General features: G+C 44.2%; 1 protein-coding gene across 9 annotated transcripts in view; it reads left to right on the top strand.

Moving 5' to 3' along the window:
• The window catches only part of herc1 (HECT and RLD domain containing E3 ubiquitin protein ligase family member 1), a 228,449-nt gene that overhangs the window by 177,828 nt on the left and 29,280 nt on the right, over positions 1-21,341 (top strand). For all 9 annotated transcript variants that reach the window (XM_078532511.1, XM_078532510.1, XM_078532507.1 and 6 more), the window contains 9 exons: positions 2,537-2,657; positions 3,650-3,796; positions 5,585-5,686; positions 12,528-12,701; positions 12,831-13,124; positions 16,849-16,914; positions 17,001-17,126; positions 17,587-17,725; positions 17,857-18,038. In XM_078532511.1, the coding sequence (XP_078388637.1) occupies positions 2,537-2,657; positions 3,650-3,796; positions 5,585-5,686; positions 12,528-12,701; positions 12,831-13,124; positions 16,849-16,914; positions 17,001-17,126; positions 17,587-17,725; positions 17,857-18,038 (1,351 nt within the window). The remainder of the gene's footprint in view (positions 1-2,536; positions 2,658-3,649; positions 3,797-5,584; positions 5,687-12,527; positions 12,702-12,830; positions 13,125-16,848; positions 16,915-17,000; positions 17,127-17,586; positions 17,726-17,856; positions 18,039-21,341) is intronic.

The raw sequence follows: 21,341 nt of genomic DNA, 5'->3' as shown, positions 1-21,341 counted from the left end.
AGAGGAATGGAGCACAGTTGGGCCAATGAGATGAAAGGAATGCAGCACGGTGGGGCTGACGAGAGAAGAACGGAGCACGGTGGGGCTGGTGAGTGGAGGGGAGCATGGGTAAGGATTGAGTGGGTGCCAGTGAGGAGAGCAGAGTGTGGGCGTGCTGTCAGAAGTGAGTTGAGAAGATGATCCTGAAAGTGGTGATGGTGTGGTCAAAGAATTGAAATAAGGTCAGAGGCAGTGATATTGAAATAAGGTCAGAGGCAGACAATGGTATGATCTAGCAATAGGTGATCAGTAATAGATCTTAGCTTTAGAAGTTCAGCTTATGGTCAGACAAACGAACAAAGTGCATTTTGGGCTGAACCATTTTGGTGAGCAGCTCGGGTGAAGGATGGAGTAGAGAACCAGGTTGCAGCTATGTAGTAGGATCAGAACAGCAGTCTTCAAGGGTCCAACCTGCATAACAGCCCCTGCACTCCTGTGTTATTCGCAGGAAGCCTTAGAAAGCACAGGTTAGACAATTGGTGTAGCCCTCTCTGACCTCTCTGACCTTTTCTACTAACTGAGTTAGATCGCTGTGTAAAGTTCTGAGACATTGAGGTAGCATTCTATAAATGCAATTATTTGTTTACACTGCCTAAAGAGTTAAAAATTTTAGTACCAAAAACTGGAGGGTTAAGAAGTTTATTTATAGGGTTGAATAAAATGGAGATATGGAGAAGAGTAAATAGATTTAGTAGAGTACACTGCAAATGCGAGAAAAATAAAACAAAAATAGGTACTGCCTAACTTGCTTTGTGGCCTCAGCCTTTTTGTATTAATGAGTTTAAGACCCCTTGAAGAGGCTTTTGTTTTTAAAAGAAAAAAAAATTGAGCAACTCCTGGATGATGCACATATAATTTCAGTCAGTGAAAGGCATTAATTGGATGTTGTTGATTGTTCAGATCATCAGTTAGGGATAAATAACTATTACCTTCACACGCAATAGGTTGATTTACAAGATGTAGTCAAAAAATTGAATGGGGCTACCCCCTCCCACTCTAGGAACCCCTGATTAGATGGGATAAGGAGATATATGCATTTATCACATTTTCCAAGGAAATTAAATTCCAACAGCTCACAAAAGGCAAGCCATATTGACAGAAAATTAAATTTTTGAGTCGAGGTTGTTTGACACAATCATAAGAGGCGTGTTAGCTTCCAGTTGTTGCCCTTCTAATCTCCTCTTGAATAAGTATAACCTTTACTGCTTTCTCAGTTGGGTGACACCATTAATGGTGAAAATTGAAAATCTGAAATCCATAAACCATTGATCACTTGATGGTGACCACATGCCCATAACAATCAAAATGCCTTTTCCAAAACCGTAATTCATTAACTAATGCATTAAGCATTATGTGCAGTTGGCTGTCGTGATTGCTCTCCCCATTGCAGAAAGATTGCCTCTGTTTTACACGTTATAATCTGCAGGAGTTAGCATGTGAAGTGATGTTCAGAGTGACTCATAACTGTGCTGTTAGCATGTGAAATAATCGTGATAATGGAATCCTAAGGGGGTGACTTGATCTTTGTACTGCTGAGCAGTACTCACCAACACAGATCAGTTGAACAATAAGTGGTGATTATTCAGCTGCCCAAAGTGAAGCTCAGATTTTGTTCCTTGAAACCCTGCTCAGAATTTGGTGCTTTTATTTTTCATTCATTTTGTACTTCTGCCATTGCTTAAAGTATTGTGTGCTGAGTAGATCTGCTGCAATACAATCTCCTACACTGATCATTTAGTGAGTATTTGGACTACTCATCCACTAATTATTATCGGGTGTGGGCGCCACTGGCAAGGTCTTTGATTTTTGTGATTCATTATCCTTGAGTAGTTGGGGGTCAGCAACCTTGAATACAACTGAGTGGCTTGCTAGGCCCTTTCTGAGTGCAGTTAAGAATCAACCACATTGCTGTGGGTTTGGAATCATATGTAGGCCAGACTGGTTAAGGGTGTAGATTTCCACCCTTGAAGACTATTGATGAACCAGATGGGTTTTTACAACAATCTAGTAATTTTATGGTCACCATTACTAATACAAGCTTTTTGTCGCAGATTTATTTAATCAATTGAATTTAAATTCCCCCTCTGCTGTAGTGGGATTTGAACTCATGGCTCCACAGCATTAGTCTAGCCCTCAGGGTTACTAGTCCAGTAATGCAGCCACTTTCAGTTTGGTAACCCTTCATCAGCCAAAGCGATCTTGCTTGTCCATAAGACACTATACTTCAAACAATTTCAAGCATTCTTTATCGTAGATCTTCCTGCAGTACATTGGTGACTCATCATGTCACCATCACCTTGGAAGAATTCCTAGCCTTGTTGACTACATCATTAAGAGTAAACCACAGGTATTTAGTACGAATGGAATATCAGAAGCTACAGGCCAGCTAGTTGTCCTAAAGAACATGTTTACAGTTTAACAAGTTGTTTATTGAGCATTAAATTCCTAGACTACAGTTTGAAGATGTGATTTTGCACGTGTTGTTTTACTTCTGTAGTGGATGTCAGAATGGCTTGGTGTGTGTCTGGACTGTCCCCCAAGATATTTTCAAGGTATCTCAGTCCACTTCCAGCAGCTCTGATGAATGGTGGGAACAGGAATCCAAGAACCGAGTGAAGGTAAAACTATTACTGGCATCTTCACGTACCGCAGTTTTTTTTGCTAGCAAAGGATTAGTATGGTTATTTCCTGAAGAAGCACATTACACCTTTCTTCATGGTTTTCGGTCTGTGTAATCATATCCCATTTAAAGAATATCTGCAGCCAAGAGTCATTTTAAATTTTGATCTTTACTATGAGTGGACGTGGACGTGGGGGTGGGTTGATTTTAATGCTATCCACCTGGCAGGAACCGGTGCCAGTGGGTAGTTAAAATTGCCCATGTTACTTACTGACCAAAGAAATATACCAGAACCCAGCCATCTGGGATTTTAAACTTGCTCCCCTGAGCAGGCAACAAGGGTACCTGCCAAAGCTGTCGAAGTCTATATCAGGCCCCAACTCAAATTTGAGCTCCATATTGTGCAGGGAAGTTGCTGCCACTTTACTACCAGGCTCAGTCAGGTCAGCAGATGATCATCTCCAGATGAGGCCAACATATGTAAATATTTTTTCTCCCCTTATTGGTCCAGAAGGAACATTAGTGCTTCTCTGGATTCCACCAGGAAAGCTTTGCCCCTGCATCCCACCCATCTCACCCATTAAATACGAGACTCCTGAAGAATGCATGGAAAGTGCACCAAAAACATGTTCATAAAGCCCAGGAGTTAAAATAGCCAGGGCCTCATTTCTGCAGTAAAGATGGGTTTCCCAACTTGCTTCTCCACCCATCCTGAGTTAAAATTGGGGTCTTTGTTTCATTTCTGTGGAAAGGTTTTATCATTGATATGTTCTAATCAAGCTGTTTCATTTTAAATCATTGAAACATATTCATTAATAGACCCCTAAATAGTGGTTATGCATCAATCTCTGAATTTAGTAGTTGTCAAAGGATTATTGTGCCTTTTTTAAAATATGAACAACCCTCATCTTTTGTTCTGATATATTTTCAAGAAAGCTTATCTAATATTTACTATTTGTATTTTTTATTTTATTGTAATGGAATTTGAAGAGTGGATGTAAGAAAGCTGGGGAGGCAGCATGCATCTATCAACTGAAGGGGCACATCACTCCAGTGCGGACTGTAGCTTTCAGCCCAGATGGGCTGGTCCTGGTGTCTGGAGGACTTGGTGGACTGATGAACATTTGGTCACTAAGGGTAAGAAATTAGACTGTCATATGAATTGTGTTATTTCTATTCTAAAATGGTAGTTTATCAAAAACATCTACAATTTAATAAAATTAGGAAACTTACTTTGGAAACACTGGTTACAAAGAACCTGATAATCCCTGCCCTTAAAATCCATTTTGATTATTGCCTTCCAACTTGACCTTTCTGTACCAACACTCCTTTTGGTTTTTATGCTTAAGATATTTATGTACTAAAAGTGCTAACTAAAGCTAGTGTGTCTTTCCCTTCATTTTCTTTCACCCTACTTCCAATCTCCATCCCTCCCTCCTATTCTTCCCATCCTTCTTCCTCATTGGACAAAGTTGAATGGAACAGTCCCAGAAGGCACTCAAAAAGTCATGGGCAGAATTTTCTGTTCCACCATGGGTGGGTTTGCAAGCTAGGTGACTTTCCCACCCAACCGCGCTGTGATTTTACAGGCAATGGGTGAAACCAAAGGTGGCCTGCCTACCCTCCCCTCAATTGAGGCCAGCATGGCCAGTAATACCATTTAAGCGCCATTTCTTATCCTGGCTTCAATTTGTAGGCAGGTGGGAGGAGGTCGGCAATAGATTAATGTACTCAGGCTATGTGGGATGGGGCAGGCCTTCCACAGGCCCACTTTTCTGATTGTTTTTTCTCTTTCTCCCTGCTCCCCCCTCCCCCAAGCCTTTGCACCCATCCCTTGCTTCCCCTCCCTCTTCTCACTCTCCCCCCCTTGCCCCCCCCAATTCCCTGGGGCCTTCTGTCTTGGCCCTGCCAAGAGCCCCCCAGACTTATCTTGCATCTGACTCCTGGCTTTTAGTTTTGAGACTGGATACAGTCCCAGCAGTGGCCACAGCTACCAGTGATGCTGCTGGGACCAGAGAGCTGCCAGCCAGTTGGTAGCTCTCTCAGGTGGGACTTCCTCCTCAGATGTACACAGAAGGCCCATCCTCAGCCAATTAACACTTCCACGCCAACATTTGGTGGTGGAGCAAGTGATCCCACCACCCACTACATAAAGCAGAACTTAAAATCATAAAATGGTTACAACAGAGTAGGCCATTCAGCCCATTGTTTGTGCTGGCTCTCTGAAGGAACAATTCACCTAGTGCCATTCCCCTGTCTTCTCCCTGGTGCCCTGCAAATTCTTCCTTTTCAGATAATCCAAATCCCTCTTGAATGCCTCTATTGAACCACCCTCTCGGGCAGTGCATTCCAGATCTTAACCACTCACTCTGTTAAAATGTTTTTTCCTCTTGGTGCCATTGCATCTTTTGCTAATTATCTTCTGTGCTTTCTGGTTCTCAATCCTTCCACCAATGGGAACCATTTCTACCTATCCACTCTCTCCAGGCCCCTTATGATTTTGGAATACCTCTATCCACTCTCCTCAACGTGGTTGTGAAAACTATACGCGACCTGCACCTGTATATCGATAGCAATACTGTGTCTTTATGCTCTTTCAACAATGTGAGCCTATTCACTAATGTGCTCCGCATGGAAGCCTTGGACCTGCAAACCTGAACCAGTGATTGAGCTTGCACATGTTATATGCACCTTCAAGCTTATACCTTTGATTTCCCCCAAGGATTCTAATCATTGCCTCTATTCCTATAACACTTCACTACTTGAAGATAATCAGTGTGTGGTGTAAGTGCTGATTTCTTAATTTCTCCAATTTCACAACTAACTTTGCTGCTTGCAGGTAAAAGTAGCTACAAATTTGTTGCCTTCCCAATAGTAACCCAGTGACACTTGCTCATTTACTTTTTTCTCTTATTCCTAACACAGGATGGCAGCGTACTACAAAGTGTGGTGACGGGATCTGGTGCTATTCAGAATACAGCCTGGATTCCTGATGTTGGCATTGCAGCATGTTCCAATAGGTCAAAGGTAGGAACCAAAACTCTGGCATTGTGTGACTTATTTTTACATGTTCCACAAGAGCTGTTTGTATACTGAGAACTACAGTTTTCAAACTGCTTGTCCAAAGTGGCAGCTATTATTGCTATAAATTTTCTCATACAACAGTTCCTGGAACACTGGTCAACTCTTCAAGACTATTCTGTAAAATTATATCGAACTTCCAGCACAGAAACGGGCCATTCAGTCCAACAGGCCGATGCTGGTGTTTATACTCCAGACAAATCTCCTCCCACCTGACTCATCTCATCGGATTATCATATCTTTCTATCCCTTTCTTCCCATATGCACTTATCTGGCTTCGCCTTAAATGCATCTATGCCTCAACAATTCCATGTGGTAGTGAGTTCCACATTCTCACCACTCCAAGAAATTTCTTGAATTCTCATTGGATTTACTTGTGGTTATCTTATCTTATTTATGGCCTCTGGTTTTGGCCTCCCCCACAAGCGAAAACATCTTTAAAATTATGAAGTTGTTCGATGTAAAGGACTCTAACAGATCGCCATTCAGTCTTGCCTCTTTCAAAGGTAAGAGTCCTTCCCCAAAACAAGTGCATTCAGTAGACTGCAGGAACAGAAACTGTCTCTGTCGAATGACTGCTTCATTCACCAGCAGTATGGGCGTAGGGCATCTGAGTCACTTTCCCAGGACACAACAGACTGTTCCTTGAACAGGTTGATTTTTATTTTTGTCCTTTCACGGGATGTGGCCATCACTGGCTAGGCCAGTATTTATTGCTTCATGAGAGTAGAATATCGCAGCACAGTAAGGGGTGAAAGTGGGGGGTGTTCTTGCAGGATGCGATTGCATTTACAGCCCCCTCTTCCCCAGCCCTCACCACCACTTAAAACAAGACCATTATCCATTTGTGTCAATTTCAATTTTAGCATGTTAAGTGCTGCATTTATTTCAAGCAGGAATAGCTGTGCTTTCTCATTAGTGCATATCTCAATAAAGGTGAACCTAATATATGAGCAACATAAGTAGATTAATTTTCAATTACCTTTTCCGTGCTTGCATTGAACAACATGCAATTAAATAGCATGTTTTACACACAATAGCCTCCTATGACACTTCAACCAAGGTAAAATTTCAGTTTTTGTTGTGATATTGTAATGGCTTCTTGTGTTTTTTGTGGCAAATATTGGTCAGATCTGATTGCACTCTACTAATTGTTTTCCCCATGCCATATGAACATAGGAACAGGAGAAGGCCATTCAGCCCATCGAGTCTGCTCCACCATTCAATATGATCATGGCTGATCAAACACTTCAATGCCTTTTACCCACACTATTAATCAGAAATCTATCGATCTCTACCTTAAACATACTCAATGACTGAGCTTCCACAACCCTCTGGGGTAGAGAATTCCAAAGATACACAACCCTCTGAATAAAGAAATTTCTCCTCATCCCGGTCCTAAGTGGCTTCCCCCTTATTTTGAAATTGTGTCCCCTGGTTCTAGACTCCCCAACCAGGGGAAACATCTTACCTGCATCTACCCTGTCTATTCCGTTTTAAGTATTTTGTAGGTTTCAATGAGATCACCTCTCATTCTTCGAAACTGTAGAGAATACAGGCCCAGTTTCCCCAATCGCTCTTCGTAAGACAGTCCTGCCATCCTTGGAACAAGTCTGGTGAAGCTTCATTGCACTCCCTCTATGGCAAGGGACCAAAACTGCACACACTACTCCAGGTGTGGGCTAACCAAGCTTCTATACAATTGAAGCTAACTTCGCTACTCCTGTACTTAAATCCCCTTGTGATAAAGGCTAACATTCCATTAGCCTTCCCAATTGCCTGCTGCACCTGCATGTTAGCTTTCAGTGACTTATGAACAAGGACACCCAGGTCTCCTTTGTACACCTACACTTTCTAATCTCTTACCATTTAGGAAATACACTGCACATCTGCTCCTTCTACCAATGTGGATAACCTCATATTTTTCCACATTATATTCCATCTGCCATGTCCTTGCCCACTCAGTCTGTCCAATTCCACTTTACACATGAATTAGGAGCAGGAGTAGGCCATTCAGCTCCTCGAGCTGTTCTGCTGTTCAATAAGATCATGGCTGATCTGATTGAGACCTCAACTCCACATTCCGTCATCCCCACGTTCCTTTGACCCCCCTTGTTAGTAAGAATCTATCTAACTCTGCCTTAAAAATATTCATTGACCTTGCCTCCACTGTTCTCTGGGGAAGAAAGTTCCAAGCATTCATGACCCTCTGAGAGGAAAAATTCTTCTCATCTCTGTCTTAAATGAAAGACCCTTATTTTTAAACTGTGTCCCCTAGTTCTCGTGTCTCCCGCAAGGGGAAACATCCTTTCAGCATCCATCCTGTCGAGTTCCCTCAGGATCCTATGTTTCAATAAGATCACCTCTCAATCTTCTAAACTCCAATGGATGCAGGCCCACCCTTTCCAACATTGAGGTATGATTGATCAATCAGAAAGGGGCATGGCAAGGGGCAGAGACACAATGGAGGTTTATAAGACGTATGTGAAGGAAGTGTGGAAAGTGGCAAGTCAGAATGATTGGGAGGAAGGTGCACAGGGCTGGAACGCAGTGACTGAAAGATTACGCTCTGGTTGGTAGAGAGTATGCCAGAATCAGAGAGAGAGAATGTGTGCTGGGAACATTGGTTGGAGTAAATCATTCAGAAAAGGAGAAGCAAGGCCGTGAATCATAGAACAGTTACAGCACAGAAAGCTGTTTGGCCCGAGACCATGCCAACTTTCCAAGAGCAATTTAGCTAGTGCTCACTCCCCCCTTTCCGAAAGCCTTGCAATTTTTCCCCTTATAGGTGCTTATAGGCTCCTAGACGTTTACAGCACAGAATGGGGCCATTCGGCCCATCGTGTCCGCGCCGGTCAAAAAGATCTGACTACGCTAATCCCATTTTCCAGTGTTTGGTCCATAGCCCTGGAGGCTATGGCAACATAAATGAATATCCAAATACTTCTTAAATGTTACAGGAGTTTCTGACTCAACCACCCTTTCAGGCAGTGAGTTCCAGACTTCCACCACCCACTGGGTGAAAAAATGTCTCCTCAATCCACTCTTAGCCTTCTACCTCTTAGTTTAAATCTATGCCCCTTGATTATTGACCCTTCTACTGATGGAAAAAGTGCCTTCCTATCCACCCTATCTATGCCCCTCATAGTCCTATCCCCTTTCAACCTTCGCTGCTGCAGGGAAAACAGCCCCAGCCTATCCAATCTTTCCTCATAGCTCCGACCCTCCAGCCCAAGCAGTATCCTGGTAAATCTCCTCTGCACCCTCTCCAGTGCAACCACATCTTTCCTGTAATGTGACGACCAGAACTGCACACAGCACTGCAGTTATGGCTTAACCAACCAGGCTGAATTCCATTTGCCACTGATCTGCCCACCTGACCAGTCCATTGATATCCTGCTGCTGTTTATGGCTATCCTCCTCACTATTTACCACCCTGCCAGTTTTCGTGTCATCCATGAACTTCTTGATCATATCTCCTACATTTAAGTCCAAATCATTTATGTACACCACAAACAGCAAGGGCCCCAGCACTGAGCCCTGCAGAACCCCACTGGAAACAGACTTCCAGTCACAAAACATCCCTCTACCATCACTCTCTGCTTCCTGCCTATCAGCCAATTTTGGATCCAATATGCCACTTTGCCTTGGATCCCATGGGCTCTTACTTTCTTGACCAGTCTGCCATGAGGGACCTTATCAAAAGCCTTGCTAAAGTCCATGTAGACCACATCAAATGCATTACCCTCATCAACACTTATCCAACTCGCTTTTCAAAGCCACACTTGAACCTGTCTCCACCATACCACACTCGAGCAGTGCATTCCAAATCTCAGCCACTCACTGCATAAAAACATTTTCCTCATGTCACTGTTGCTTCTTTTTTGCCATTCACCTTGAATTGGTGTCCCCAGGTTCTCAACCCTTCCACCAATGGGAACAGTTTCTCTCTATCTTTCTAGGGCTGTTTACACCCCTCATAATTTGGGACACTTCTATAAAATCTCCTTTCAGCCTTCCCTTCTGTAAGGAAAACAATCCTGCTTCTCCATCCTATTCACGTAACTGGTTCCAGGGATGCAATAGTTCAATCTTGTAAATCTTTCCTGTACAGTCTGCAATGCCTTCCCATCCTTCCTAAAGTGTGGTGCCCAGAAACTGGGCACACTTTCCAGTTGAGGCTGAACCAGAGTTTTATAATGGTTCATCATAACTTCTTTGCTTTTGTACTCGCTGTCTCTATTTACAAAGCCCAGGATTACCCATACGCCTTTTTAACCACTTTTTCTCAACCTTCCCTGCCACCTTCAATGATTTGTGCATAAATTAATTAATCTTTATTTAGTAACTATTAATTTTGTCCCAGATTAACGTTCCCAAAAGTTTTCAAACCAACAAAGATAACCTGACTGGCCTGTAGTTGCTGGATTTATCCATGCATCATTCTCCATGCCATTGGGATTGGGATTGTTTTAAGGACCAGCTAAGAGCCACCAAAAAGTTGTCAAAAAGGGGCGAACTAGAAAATGAGAGTTAAGTATTCAAAAATGTAAAAACAGATTGTAAGAGCTTTTATAAATGTATATATAAAAGGAAGAGAATAGCTAAAGTAAACATTGGTCCCTTAGAAGCAAAGACAGGAGAAATTATGGGGAATGAGCAAATGGCAGAGGCATTGAATAAATATTTGTCTGTCTTCACAGTGGAAGATACAAGTTGCCCACTAGAAATAAAGGGTAACTTTGGGGTTAAAAAAAGTGAGGTCATTAAGGTAATTAATGTCAGTAGAGGAAAAGTTTTTGAGGAACTTAAAGACTAAAATCCAACAAATCTCTGTGACCTGAATGTTTATACCTTAGAGTTCTAAAAGAGATATGGTGGATGTGCTAGCTAAGATTTTCCAAAATTTCTTAGATTTGGGAATGACCCCATCAGATTGTAAATTTACTGATGTAATACACATTTCAAGAAAGGAGGGGGAGAGTAATCGAGGAACTACAGGCCAACTCACCCAACATCAGTCATTGGGAAAGTGCTAGAATGTATTATTAAGGAAGTCCTAGCAATGCACTTAATGTATGGCTAGAATAAGTCAACATGGTTTTGCTGAAAGCAAATACTGTTTGACAAATTTATTAGATGTTTTTAAGGATGTAACTGGTAGGGTAGATAAAGGGGAACCAGTAGATGTAGTATACCTGGATTTCCAAAAGGCACACTAGGGACTTGTGGAGTTGAAGGTAATATATTAGCATGGATGAAGGATTGGTTAACAGACAAGAAGCAGAGTGTGGGCATAACCAGGGTATATTTTTAAGTTGGCAGACTGTGACCAATGAAGTGCTGCAAGGATCAGTGCTGGGCCTCTGCTATTTACAACCTATATTAATGATTTGGATGAAGAGATGGGGAGTAATGTATCTAAGTTCGCTGATGACAAAAAAACTTGGTGGAAAGAGGAGCTGTGGAGAGAACACAGAGGCTGCCAAGAGGTATAATCAGGTTAAAAAAGCAGCAAGATGGCAGATGGAGTATAATGTGGGAAATTGTGAAGTTATTCACTTTGGTTCTAAGATTAAAAAAGCAGAATATTTTTTTAAAAGCGTGAAACTTGGAAATGTTGATGTTCAAAGAGACTTTGGTGTGCTCATACAAGGAATGCAGCAAGTCAGCATGCAGGTAAAGCAAGCAGTTAAGAAAGAAAATGGCATGTTGGCCTTTATTGCAAGGGGATTGGAGTACAGGAATACAGAAGTCTTGCTACAGTTGTACAAGGTTTTGGTGAGACCACATCTGGAATACTGTGTGCAGCTTTGGTCTCCATATTTGAAGAAGGATATACTTGCATTGGAGGTGGTACAATGAAGGTTCACTAAATAGGTTGTTGGGGTGAGGGGGCTGTCCAGTGATGAGGCTGAATAAATTCTCTGGTGATTAGAAGAATGTGAGGCAATCTTATTGAAATATACAAGATTCTGAAGGGGCTTCATCTGGGAAGGCCTTGAGAGATTATTTCGGCTAGTCACCAAATTTCAAAAGGAGCAACGGCCTATACTGCATGAGAAAAAGGTGCTGATTGGTTGGCAAGTTGACTTTGGTCAACTGCTTTGGCTGCTGGAATATCGCCTTTCAGATAAGATGGAGAAATACCACTGTTCATAAAGGAACAGAAGTTCTTTAGGTGTCCTGACACTCTAGACATTCATGCCTAAACTAACACTACCAAAAACACACTGGGCCATAACTTCCATGGAGCAATTGGTTTGCCACTCCTGAACTCAACTGGAGGTCTCCGGCCCCCGTTACACTGCACTTCTCTCACCCAGCCTGAGTAAGAAACTAGGAGCAGCAGCTGCAACATCGAAATACAGCAACTATCGCAATGCAGCACTCCCCTGAATTACCCACCTAGCTAGGTTAAGTTCTTGGGTGGGGACACAAACCTGCAACCTCTAAGTTGAAAGTTAAAGTGCTACACTCTGAGCCAAACTGAGGCTTATAACATTGAGCTGTTGGTCGTAGTGTCAACTGTCAATTAAAATTTCCTCCTCATTGTTCAATAAAATATTTAAGAGACTATGCTGCTAAATGTATAACTAAATTATATGGGAAAAAATAGATTAGTTAGATTGTTTTAAGAGCCAATATGAAATCTGCTTGAAATTGGGTTGGCTTGTAAAAGTTTTGAGCAGCAGCCTGAATGCTGACATAGGATTAAATATAATAATTCAGTTACTTCCACGTAGAAAGTGCACCTAATGACTGCTGCTTTGCTTTGCTTGACTAGGATGTGTTGGTGGTGAACTGCCCAACTGAATGGATAACAGCAAACCATGTTCTGGCAACATGCAGAACTTCATTGAAAAAACAAGGAGTTATTGGACTAAACATGGCACCATGCATGAGGACCTTCCTTGAAAGGCTGCCAGTAATGTTGCAGGAACAATACGCATATGAAAAGGTAGTAAAAACAGCAAGATTGGAATTAGAACAAAGCTGCCAGTATTGTGTACTGAAAGTTGTCTGTAAACCTCTCATATTAAATATTTGAAAGACTTTGTATCAATAATTGTCATTTTTTTTGTTTCAGCCTCATGTTATATGTGGAGACCAACTTGTCCATAGCCCTTACATGCAGTGTCTAGCTTCCTTAGCTGTAGGCCTTCAACTGGATCGGCTCTTGTGTAATCCTCCAGTACCGCCTCATCATACTAGCTGTCCCCCTGACCCTGCCAACTGGAACTCCTCTGAGTGGTCCTGGTTAGAATGTTTCTCCACCACTATTAAGGCTGCAGAAGCGTTGGCAAAAGGAGGGCCATTCCCAGAATGCTTCACTGTTCCAGACCTAGAGCCTGTACCAGAAGAAGAACTGTCTCATGTGATGGTAAGTTAGACAGCTCATTAGTTTGTGTGGGGGAATTGGTGGGGCGGGGGAAAGAATTAACCAGGTGCTTGTACATCAATACAAGTGTTGTTAGTGTGTTTAGTGTATTTGGGGCAGAAGGCTGGATGGGAAAGGCAATTTGGGTAGGCTTAATAGATTTACTTAAATTATTTCTTGGAATATGGGCGCCACAAGCTAAGCCGGCATTTGTTGCTCGTCCCTAATTGCCCTTGAAGGTGGTGGTGAGCCAGTGCCTTGAACCGCTAAAGCCCATCTGGTGTAGGTACAGAGGAGGCAACACAAGGAGCTACTGCTCTTCATTCTGAAGTAAGTAGTTAGTGGCACTTAGAAATGCAATGGACATGGTGCATAACAGAAAACCATTGAAATACAAGGAAATGATTTGATAGGAAAGGCTCATTAGGTCACCATTTACAACATGACCTCATTCTGCGAAAGCGATCTCTTCAAACTTAACACATTCACTCACAACATGCTATTAAGAAGGGAATTCCAGGATTTTGACCCAGTGGCGGTGAAAGAAAGGTGATGTAATGCAAATAAGGACGGTATGTAACTTGGAAGTGAACTTGCAGGTGATGGTGTTCCCATGTGTCTGCCGCCCTTGCCCTTCTAAATGGTAGAGGTCGCAGATTTAAAGCGTGCTATTGAAGCAGCCTTGGTGAGTTGTTGCAGTGAATCTTGTATATGGTACACATTGCTGCCAATGTGCGTCAGTGGTGGAAGGACCAAATGCTTAAGGTGATGGATGGGATGTAGATCAAGTAGACTGCTGTGTCCTGGATTATGTTGAGCTTCTGGAGTGTTTTTGGAACCGCATTTATCCATGTGCTCTATGCACAGGCTACAATTCGAGCAGAGATCTATCCTTTATTAATCCAGATAGGCTGAGATATGCTTCTGTTACTCCAGAATCTATCATCTAATCCCTTGTTTCTGTTGCCTTCAGTCTGAGCCACAAACTTCACTCCCTAGCTACTGTCTCCACCCCTCTCGTAGCCAACTGTCTGAGGCTGAACCAGACTGCAACCTCATATCTGACCCTGAGATGAGCTTCCAACCATAGATCCATGCCATCATTAAAATCACTTATTTCTACCTCTGTAACACCCCTTGACTCCATCCCTGCTTCAGCTCATCTGCTGAAACCCTCATTCATTCCTTTGCTATCTTAAGACTTGACTATTCTGATGCACTCCTGACTCGCCTCCCACTTCCATCCTATGAAAGCTTGAGGTCATCTAGAATTCTGCCAGTGACCTAAATCTCATCAAATCTTGATCAACCATCATCCCTGAGTTCATTGAACCACATTGACTTCTGGTTAAGTAATGCCTCAATTTTAAAATTCTCATCCTTATTTTCAAATCCTTCCATAGATTCCCCCCTCCCTATTTCTGTAATCTTAAGCCCCACAACCCTTAGATATCTGTGCTCTTCTAATTCTGGATTATTGAGGATCCCTGATTTTAATCGCTCCACCACTGGTGGCTGTACCTTTGGCTGCCTGGATCCTAAGCTCTTACTAAAATTCTCTGCCTCTTGACCTTGCTTTCATCTCATCTACTCCTAAAACCTGCCTCTTTGACCAAGCCCATGGTCATCTGTCCTCATATTTCCTTATTTATTTACCTCAGTGCCATATAATTTTTTTAATGTACCCATATGAAGTGCCTTGGAACATTTTATTACATAGAAAGGGCTACATAAATACAAGTTTTCATTGTTTCACAGACTGCCTACGAGAAAGGGGAAAAAAATCATTTGCTTAGCATCTTTCACAACCTCAATGTCCCAAAGTCTTTACAACCAATAAGTAGTTTTGTCAAGTATAGTCATTCTTATGGTGCGCAAAATACTGCACACACACTTCCCACAAATTCACAATGTGATAATGATCAGGTAACCTTTCTCTTTGAAAGTTAAGAACTCCCAGCTCTTCTCTGAAATAATGCCATGGTACCTTTTACATCCACCTGAGAGGACACAATGGGCAGAATTTAATGCTCATCCCCGTGACATATTTGGCAGACAAGGCATTAATCAGATCATCCCAATTAAGCCCATGTTAGGAAGCAGCTGACCTGAGAGAGGAAAAAACACCCTGCCGATCCCCCCGCACACACATACGCTTCAGCAAGGGTCATTCCATATTGATCAAGAGTGGGAATTTTGGCTGATTATCCCCTCTCAGGATCCCCTGAGCCCAAGGACTAACTCAGCATACTTTAGAAATCTGGGATTCTTCTGCTCTGCATGGGTCAGCTGCTCACCAGATAAACTTGTTGAAGTGTACCAACTCAACCAGCTGGTCTTATATTTCTTCAGGATAATTGAAGAGACAGATGTGAGAGATTTTGTTAGGCAAGGGAGTCTAGGGTTATAGGGGGCAGACAGCAAAAGTGGAGCTGACACCATAATCTGGTCAGCCACGATCTTATTGAATGGTGGAGCAGGCTCGAGGGGCCAAATTGCAGCCTCCTGCTCCCATGTTCCTATAAAATCTGGGATATGTCAGCTGTTATTTGGTTGGTAGCACTCTCACCTTTAAGTCAGAAGGTTGTGGGTTCAAATTTCACTTCGGAGACTTGAGTACGAAATCTAGACTGACACTTTAATGCAGGGCTGACGGAGTGCTGCACTGTCGTTGGCACCATCCTTTGAAACATTGGGTGGTATATAATGGAGGCAACATGGGTCTCGTAACTGTCCAGAGAGCCGGTGAGAGCCGCATGTTGTTTCCTTTAGGGAAAGCCCGTTGCATCATGTGCCACTCAGGCACTTGACAGGCCAGCAGTGGGCCTTCTACCGGAATAGAGAACCGTGGGGGCAAAACTTCTGAGTGCCAAGAGCCGCCGGTCAAAAAAAAGGCTGGCAGCTTTATTGAAAGGCAGTGCCACTGAAGAGGCGGTGACTGCTCCCAGGACAACACCCACCACTGGCCTAGCATTCACTGGATCCCAGGCCACAGGTGAGCAATGGCGGGAGGGGTGGTTGCGAAATGAGGTTTATTAGGGTTGGGGGCGGTCAGCAGCAAGGGCAGGGGAATACCCCTCAGCGGCCACCCTCCCCCGTTCCTGATGCCGGGTTCCTTGATCATGCACTGAGTACCTTTAACCTAGGGACCCTGCCCCAACCCCTAGGAGCCCCGCAAGGGTTTGTTTGTCGTGCTGCCCACACAGGGAGCCCCCTGCCCACTGCTGGCTTAATACTAGTCATGGCGGGATGAGGCCTTTAAGTGGGTATTAATTGACCACGTAAGGTCCTTAATTGGCAGCGGGGTGGGAAGGCCTTCTGTAAGCCTTCCCTCCCTGGACTTAATCGGGGCAGAGGCAGGAAGATGGCGGGGCCCCATCCATCACCTTTCCACCTAATTAAATGTCTCTCCTCCTCCCCCACCTCCAAACACACCTAGGGGGAGGACATTAAATTCTGCCCATAGACAGATTAATTTGCATCAATTGACAATGCTGTAAACATAGGGTTTGCTTTTGGAATACTAACTGTTAGATTACATTTGTCCATGAGTTTGCTGATTTTCCAGTAATCCTGAGGCCCCTATTCTGTAATAGGGATTAAAATGCTCATGCAATCACTTTATACACCTAGAAAGTTTTTGTAAAAGTGCACTTTACCTAAGTAGGGACTGTACCAAGACTTTTTGCATATGCTTCATATATATTGTCATTCTTTTCAACTACAGGATAATAGTAAATGGTTTACTGGAATGGATGAACAAATTATGTCCTGGGCATCGTCTCGGCCAGAGGTAACCAGCTATTTTTGCAAATATAGTTCACCCCTATGTTTAATGGTACTGCAAAAGGTTAAAGCAGATCTGTCATATTTGTTTAGGACTGGCACCTTGGAGGGAAATGTGACGTCTATCTTTGGGGAGCAGGGCGCCACGGGCAGTTGGCAGAAGCTGGAAGAAATGTAATGGTTCCCACTGTTGCACCATCATTTTCGCAAGCTCAGCAGGTATGGTGAAATAATTAGTTTGACTTTTGAATTTAAATTGTTGAGTGTAAGCACACCATGCAATTAAAAGAAAGTTATTAATGGAGAACTTGAACAGGGGATTGCTACAAACATTTGCAAGGAGCTCTTGACCTCTGTTTTCTAAACACTAAATCATTAGACTCCTAAGCCAAACTGAAGCAACCTTTGTGCTGTGCTGGTGTTGCAGCAAATTTACTTTCTGTAGACCATGAAGGGGAGAATGTTTCATGGTTCTCTATTATTAACATGACCAATGGAATTTAAAATGGTAATAAATGCTCATTGCACAGCAACCCTGTAGAAGTTTATCTTAACCATCTTAATTTTTGGATCATTGCTGATTTTTAACGGAGTTGATTGGAAGTAAAATGCGGTACTGCCAAAACATGGTTGCTTGAGCATTCTAAGTAATTTTATTTAAGTCATTTGTTATCCGCAGGTTATTTGTGGGCAGAATTGCACTTTTGTTATCCAGGCTAATGGAACAGTGATGGCATGTGGAGAAGGTAGCTATGGTCGACTTGGTCAAGGAAATTCAGATGATCTTCATGTATTGACTGTCATTTCAGCACTACAAGGTACAATTAAAGGCTTGTTAGGGGAACCCTAGCACTAATAGCTAAAAAATACTCTCTTGTTAATCATTATGATTTCAATGTCCACATTTGCATTTATGTGATCCCGATTGCTTATGTTGTGCACACCACAGGTTTTGTAGTAACTCAGCTAGTGACTTCCTGTGGATCTGATGGTCACTCTATGGCTCTGACTGAAAGTGGTGAAGTCTTCAGCTGGGGTGATGGTGATTATGGGAAGCTGGGCCACGGTAACAGTGATCGGCAGCGCAGACCTCGGCAGATTGAGGCACTGCAAGGAGAGGAGGTTGTTCAGGTGAGATCGTGTTGGATAATTATTAAATAGGGATGCTGTAAATTAATAAATGACTGGATTTGGCTAATTGACTATTGAGGGCAAGATTGATCCTGGCATTGACACATCCACTGTCTAACGGATCAGTAAGGGGTGTGCGAGGAGTTGGGCGACTATGCCGGAGTGAGGCGGAGTCCGAGTGAGTAGCAGCTTAGGTTCAGGTAAGTTCTGGTAAGTCCTTTTCAGGCTTAACTATAGATTAAGAATCAAGATCTGATATAAATAAGTGTTAGGCTAGCTTGTTAAGTAGAGAACTGACTAGAGTGGCAGTTATCTGCCAATCACCTGAAAGCAGTTGGTTCAAGTGGTGTTAACTACTGTAGCAGGGGGCTAAACTAGCAAATGACTCATCAGAGGGTCTATAAAAGAGAGAGGCTTTTCAAACCAGACAGTCAGTAAGGGGCATGCAAGGAGGCAGGCAGCTATTCCAGAGTGAGATGGAGCCTGAGAGTAGTGAATTAGGCTCACGTGGGAATTTGGTACATGGGGGAAATAGGTGTGGTATACATAGGAATTATTCTATGTTGGGAACAGAAGCAGCTGAGCAGAAACAGACCTGGGTGTAAACCTCCCCCCTCGGAGCTGAGTTTAAAAAAAAATCAAACAGTGAATCACAGGAAAATTGCAAGTTCATTGGTTGGTAAGAAACTGCTGTTAAGGAGTATCTTTAAATAGCTGTAAAGTAGAAAAGCATATTATTTTTAAAGAAGTAGCTACTTGGATTTGAGTAAGAAACACCAGGAATAAGAGGAAGTCAGGGCCAGTAGAGCAAAGTAATATAAGTAAATCAAAGTAAAATATGGTTAAGACATGGCAGGGCAACTCCGTCTTATGGAATGCGTGTCCTATAATATGTGGGAAGTAGCAGACACTACTGGTGACCTAGACAACCACATATGGAGGCACCCAGAAAGCTAGAAAGGAACAGAGGGAAATGTCCCGACTCCAGGAAAAGATGCAGAATCTGCTCCGGCTGCGGTCGATGGGGGTCGATGTCAAGGAGGAGCTCCAAGAGGTGAAGGGCCAGCAAGCCTCGCACTTTGCCTCGGAGGCCTCCAAGATCATCTTCCGTTCCAGAGTCCGCTCCGTGGAGCAGGATGAGACGTGCTCACGTTTCTTCTTCCAAAAGGTACACAGAGAGCGCTCTGTGATCAGCAGCCTGAAGGAAGAAGACGGCTCAGTAAAGTCATCACGGTCCGACATTCTGAGGATCAGCAAATCCTTTTATGCCGGACTGTATGACGTGAAGCCCACGGACAGCACGGCCTCCCAGTCCTTCCTGTCCTCTATCACGGAGGTCTTAGACCACAGTACGCGGGAGAGCCTAGACAAACCGCTAACTCCTGACGAACTGACTAAGGCCCTCGAGTCCTTCGAGAAGAGTAAAACCCCCGGAAGCGACGGCTTGCCGGCGGAGTTGTATTCGGCTCTGTGGGACTTGATCGGCCCAGACCTGCTAGGGGTGTACGAGAGTATGCTCCTGGCCGGCAGTATGTCAGAATCCATGAGGAAAGGCATCATCACCCTCATCTATAAGCACAAGGGGGAAAGGGAGGAAATTAGAAATTGGCGACCCATTTCACTGTTGAATATGGACTATAAGATTCTGTCCAAGGTCATCGCCAATCGGGTCAAATCCGCTCTGGAATTGGTGATTCACCCTGACCAGACCTGCTCTGTGCCAGGCAGGAAGATCTCTGACAGCCTGGCGCTGCTCAGGGATACGATTGCCTATGTACAGGACAGGGGTGTGGATACCTGCCTCATCAGCTTGGATCAGGAGAAGGCCTTTGACAGAATATCGCACACCTACATGGGGGATGTGCTCTCCAAAATGGGCTTTGGGGAGGGAATTCGAAATTGGATCCAACTGCTCTACACTAACATCAGTAGCGCAGTCTCAATCAACGGGTGGGAAACAGATAGCTTTCCGATTAAATCTGGAGTCAGGCAGGGCTGTCCTCTCTCGCCTGTCCTTTTCGTGTGTTGCATAGAACCCTTTGCAGAGTCCATCAGGAAGGATCCGGGCATAAGAGGAGTGACGATCCCAGGCAGTGGAGGCACTCAGGTAAAAGCCTCCCTGTACATGGACGACGTCGCCGTCTTCTGCTCGGATCCGCTGTCGGTGCGCAGACTGATGCACATCTGCGACCATTTCGAACTGGCCTCGGGAGCCAAGGTAAATCGTGGGAAGAGCGAGGCCATGTTCTTTGGGAACTGGGCTGACCGATCCTTTGTCCCCTTCACTGTCAGGGCTGACGGCCTGAAGGTGCTGGGGATATGGTTCGGAGGGACCGGGGCATGCGTTAGAAACTGGAAGGAGCGAGTGGCTATGGTGAAAAGGAAACTGGGCATGTGGGAGCGACGCTCCCTCTCCATTGCGGGTAAGAACCTGGTCATCAGGTGTGAGGTACTCTCGCTGTTGCTGTACGTGGCGCAGGTCTGGCCCATTCCACACTCCTGCGCGATGGCGATCACTCGAGCCATCTTCCGCTTTATCTGGAGGTCGAAAATGGATCGTGTCTGCAGGGACGCGGTGTACAAGCCTCTAGATAAAGGGGGAAAAAACGTGCCCAACATCGCCCTCATACTGATGGCCACCTTTGTGTGCGGCTGCATCAAGCGGTGCGTAGACCCTCAGTACGCAAACACCAAGTGTCACTACGTGCTGAGGTTCTACCTGTCCCCGGTGTTGCGAAGGATGGGTCTGGCCACGCTGCCGCGGAACGCTCCAAGTAGTTGGACCGTGCCGTACCACCTGTCCCTGGTGGAAAAATTTATGCAGAAAAACACCTTTGACCACAAGTCCATCAGGCAGTGGTCAGCACGTAACGTCCTAGAGGCCCTGAGGGAAAAGGAGAGGGTGGACCCTGTGGGATGGTTCCCCGAGCAGACTGTCAAAGTCATTTGGCAGAATGCCTCATCGCCAGAACTTTCCAACAAGCACCAAGACGTAGCTTGGCTGGTGGTGAGAAAAGCCCTCCCCGTCAGATCCTTCCTACACGCCAGGAGTCTCACCCCCTCTGCACGTTGCCCTCGAGGTGGCTGTGGTGGGGAAGAGACCGTTGTTCACCTCCTTGTGGATTGTGCCTTTGCAAAGAAAGTCTGGAGAGAGATGCAGTGGTTGCTGTCGAGGTTCATCCCGAGCAGTTCTGTGACACAGGACTCTGTGCTCTACGGGCTGTTCCCAGGGACACACACCGAGACAAACATCGACTGCAGCTGGAGGATCATCAACTCGGTGAAAGACGCGCTTTGGTCTGC

This window comes from Cetorhinus maximus, chromosome 30, assembly GCF_964194155.1.
Source record: "Cetorhinus maximus chromosome 30, sCetMax3.hap1.1, whole genome shotgun sequence".
Lineage (NCBI taxonomy): Eukaryota > Metazoa > Chordata > Chondrichthyes > Lamniformes > Cetorhinidae > Cetorhinus > Cetorhinus maximus.
This window is presented reverse-complemented; position numbering and strand designations above follow the sequence as displayed.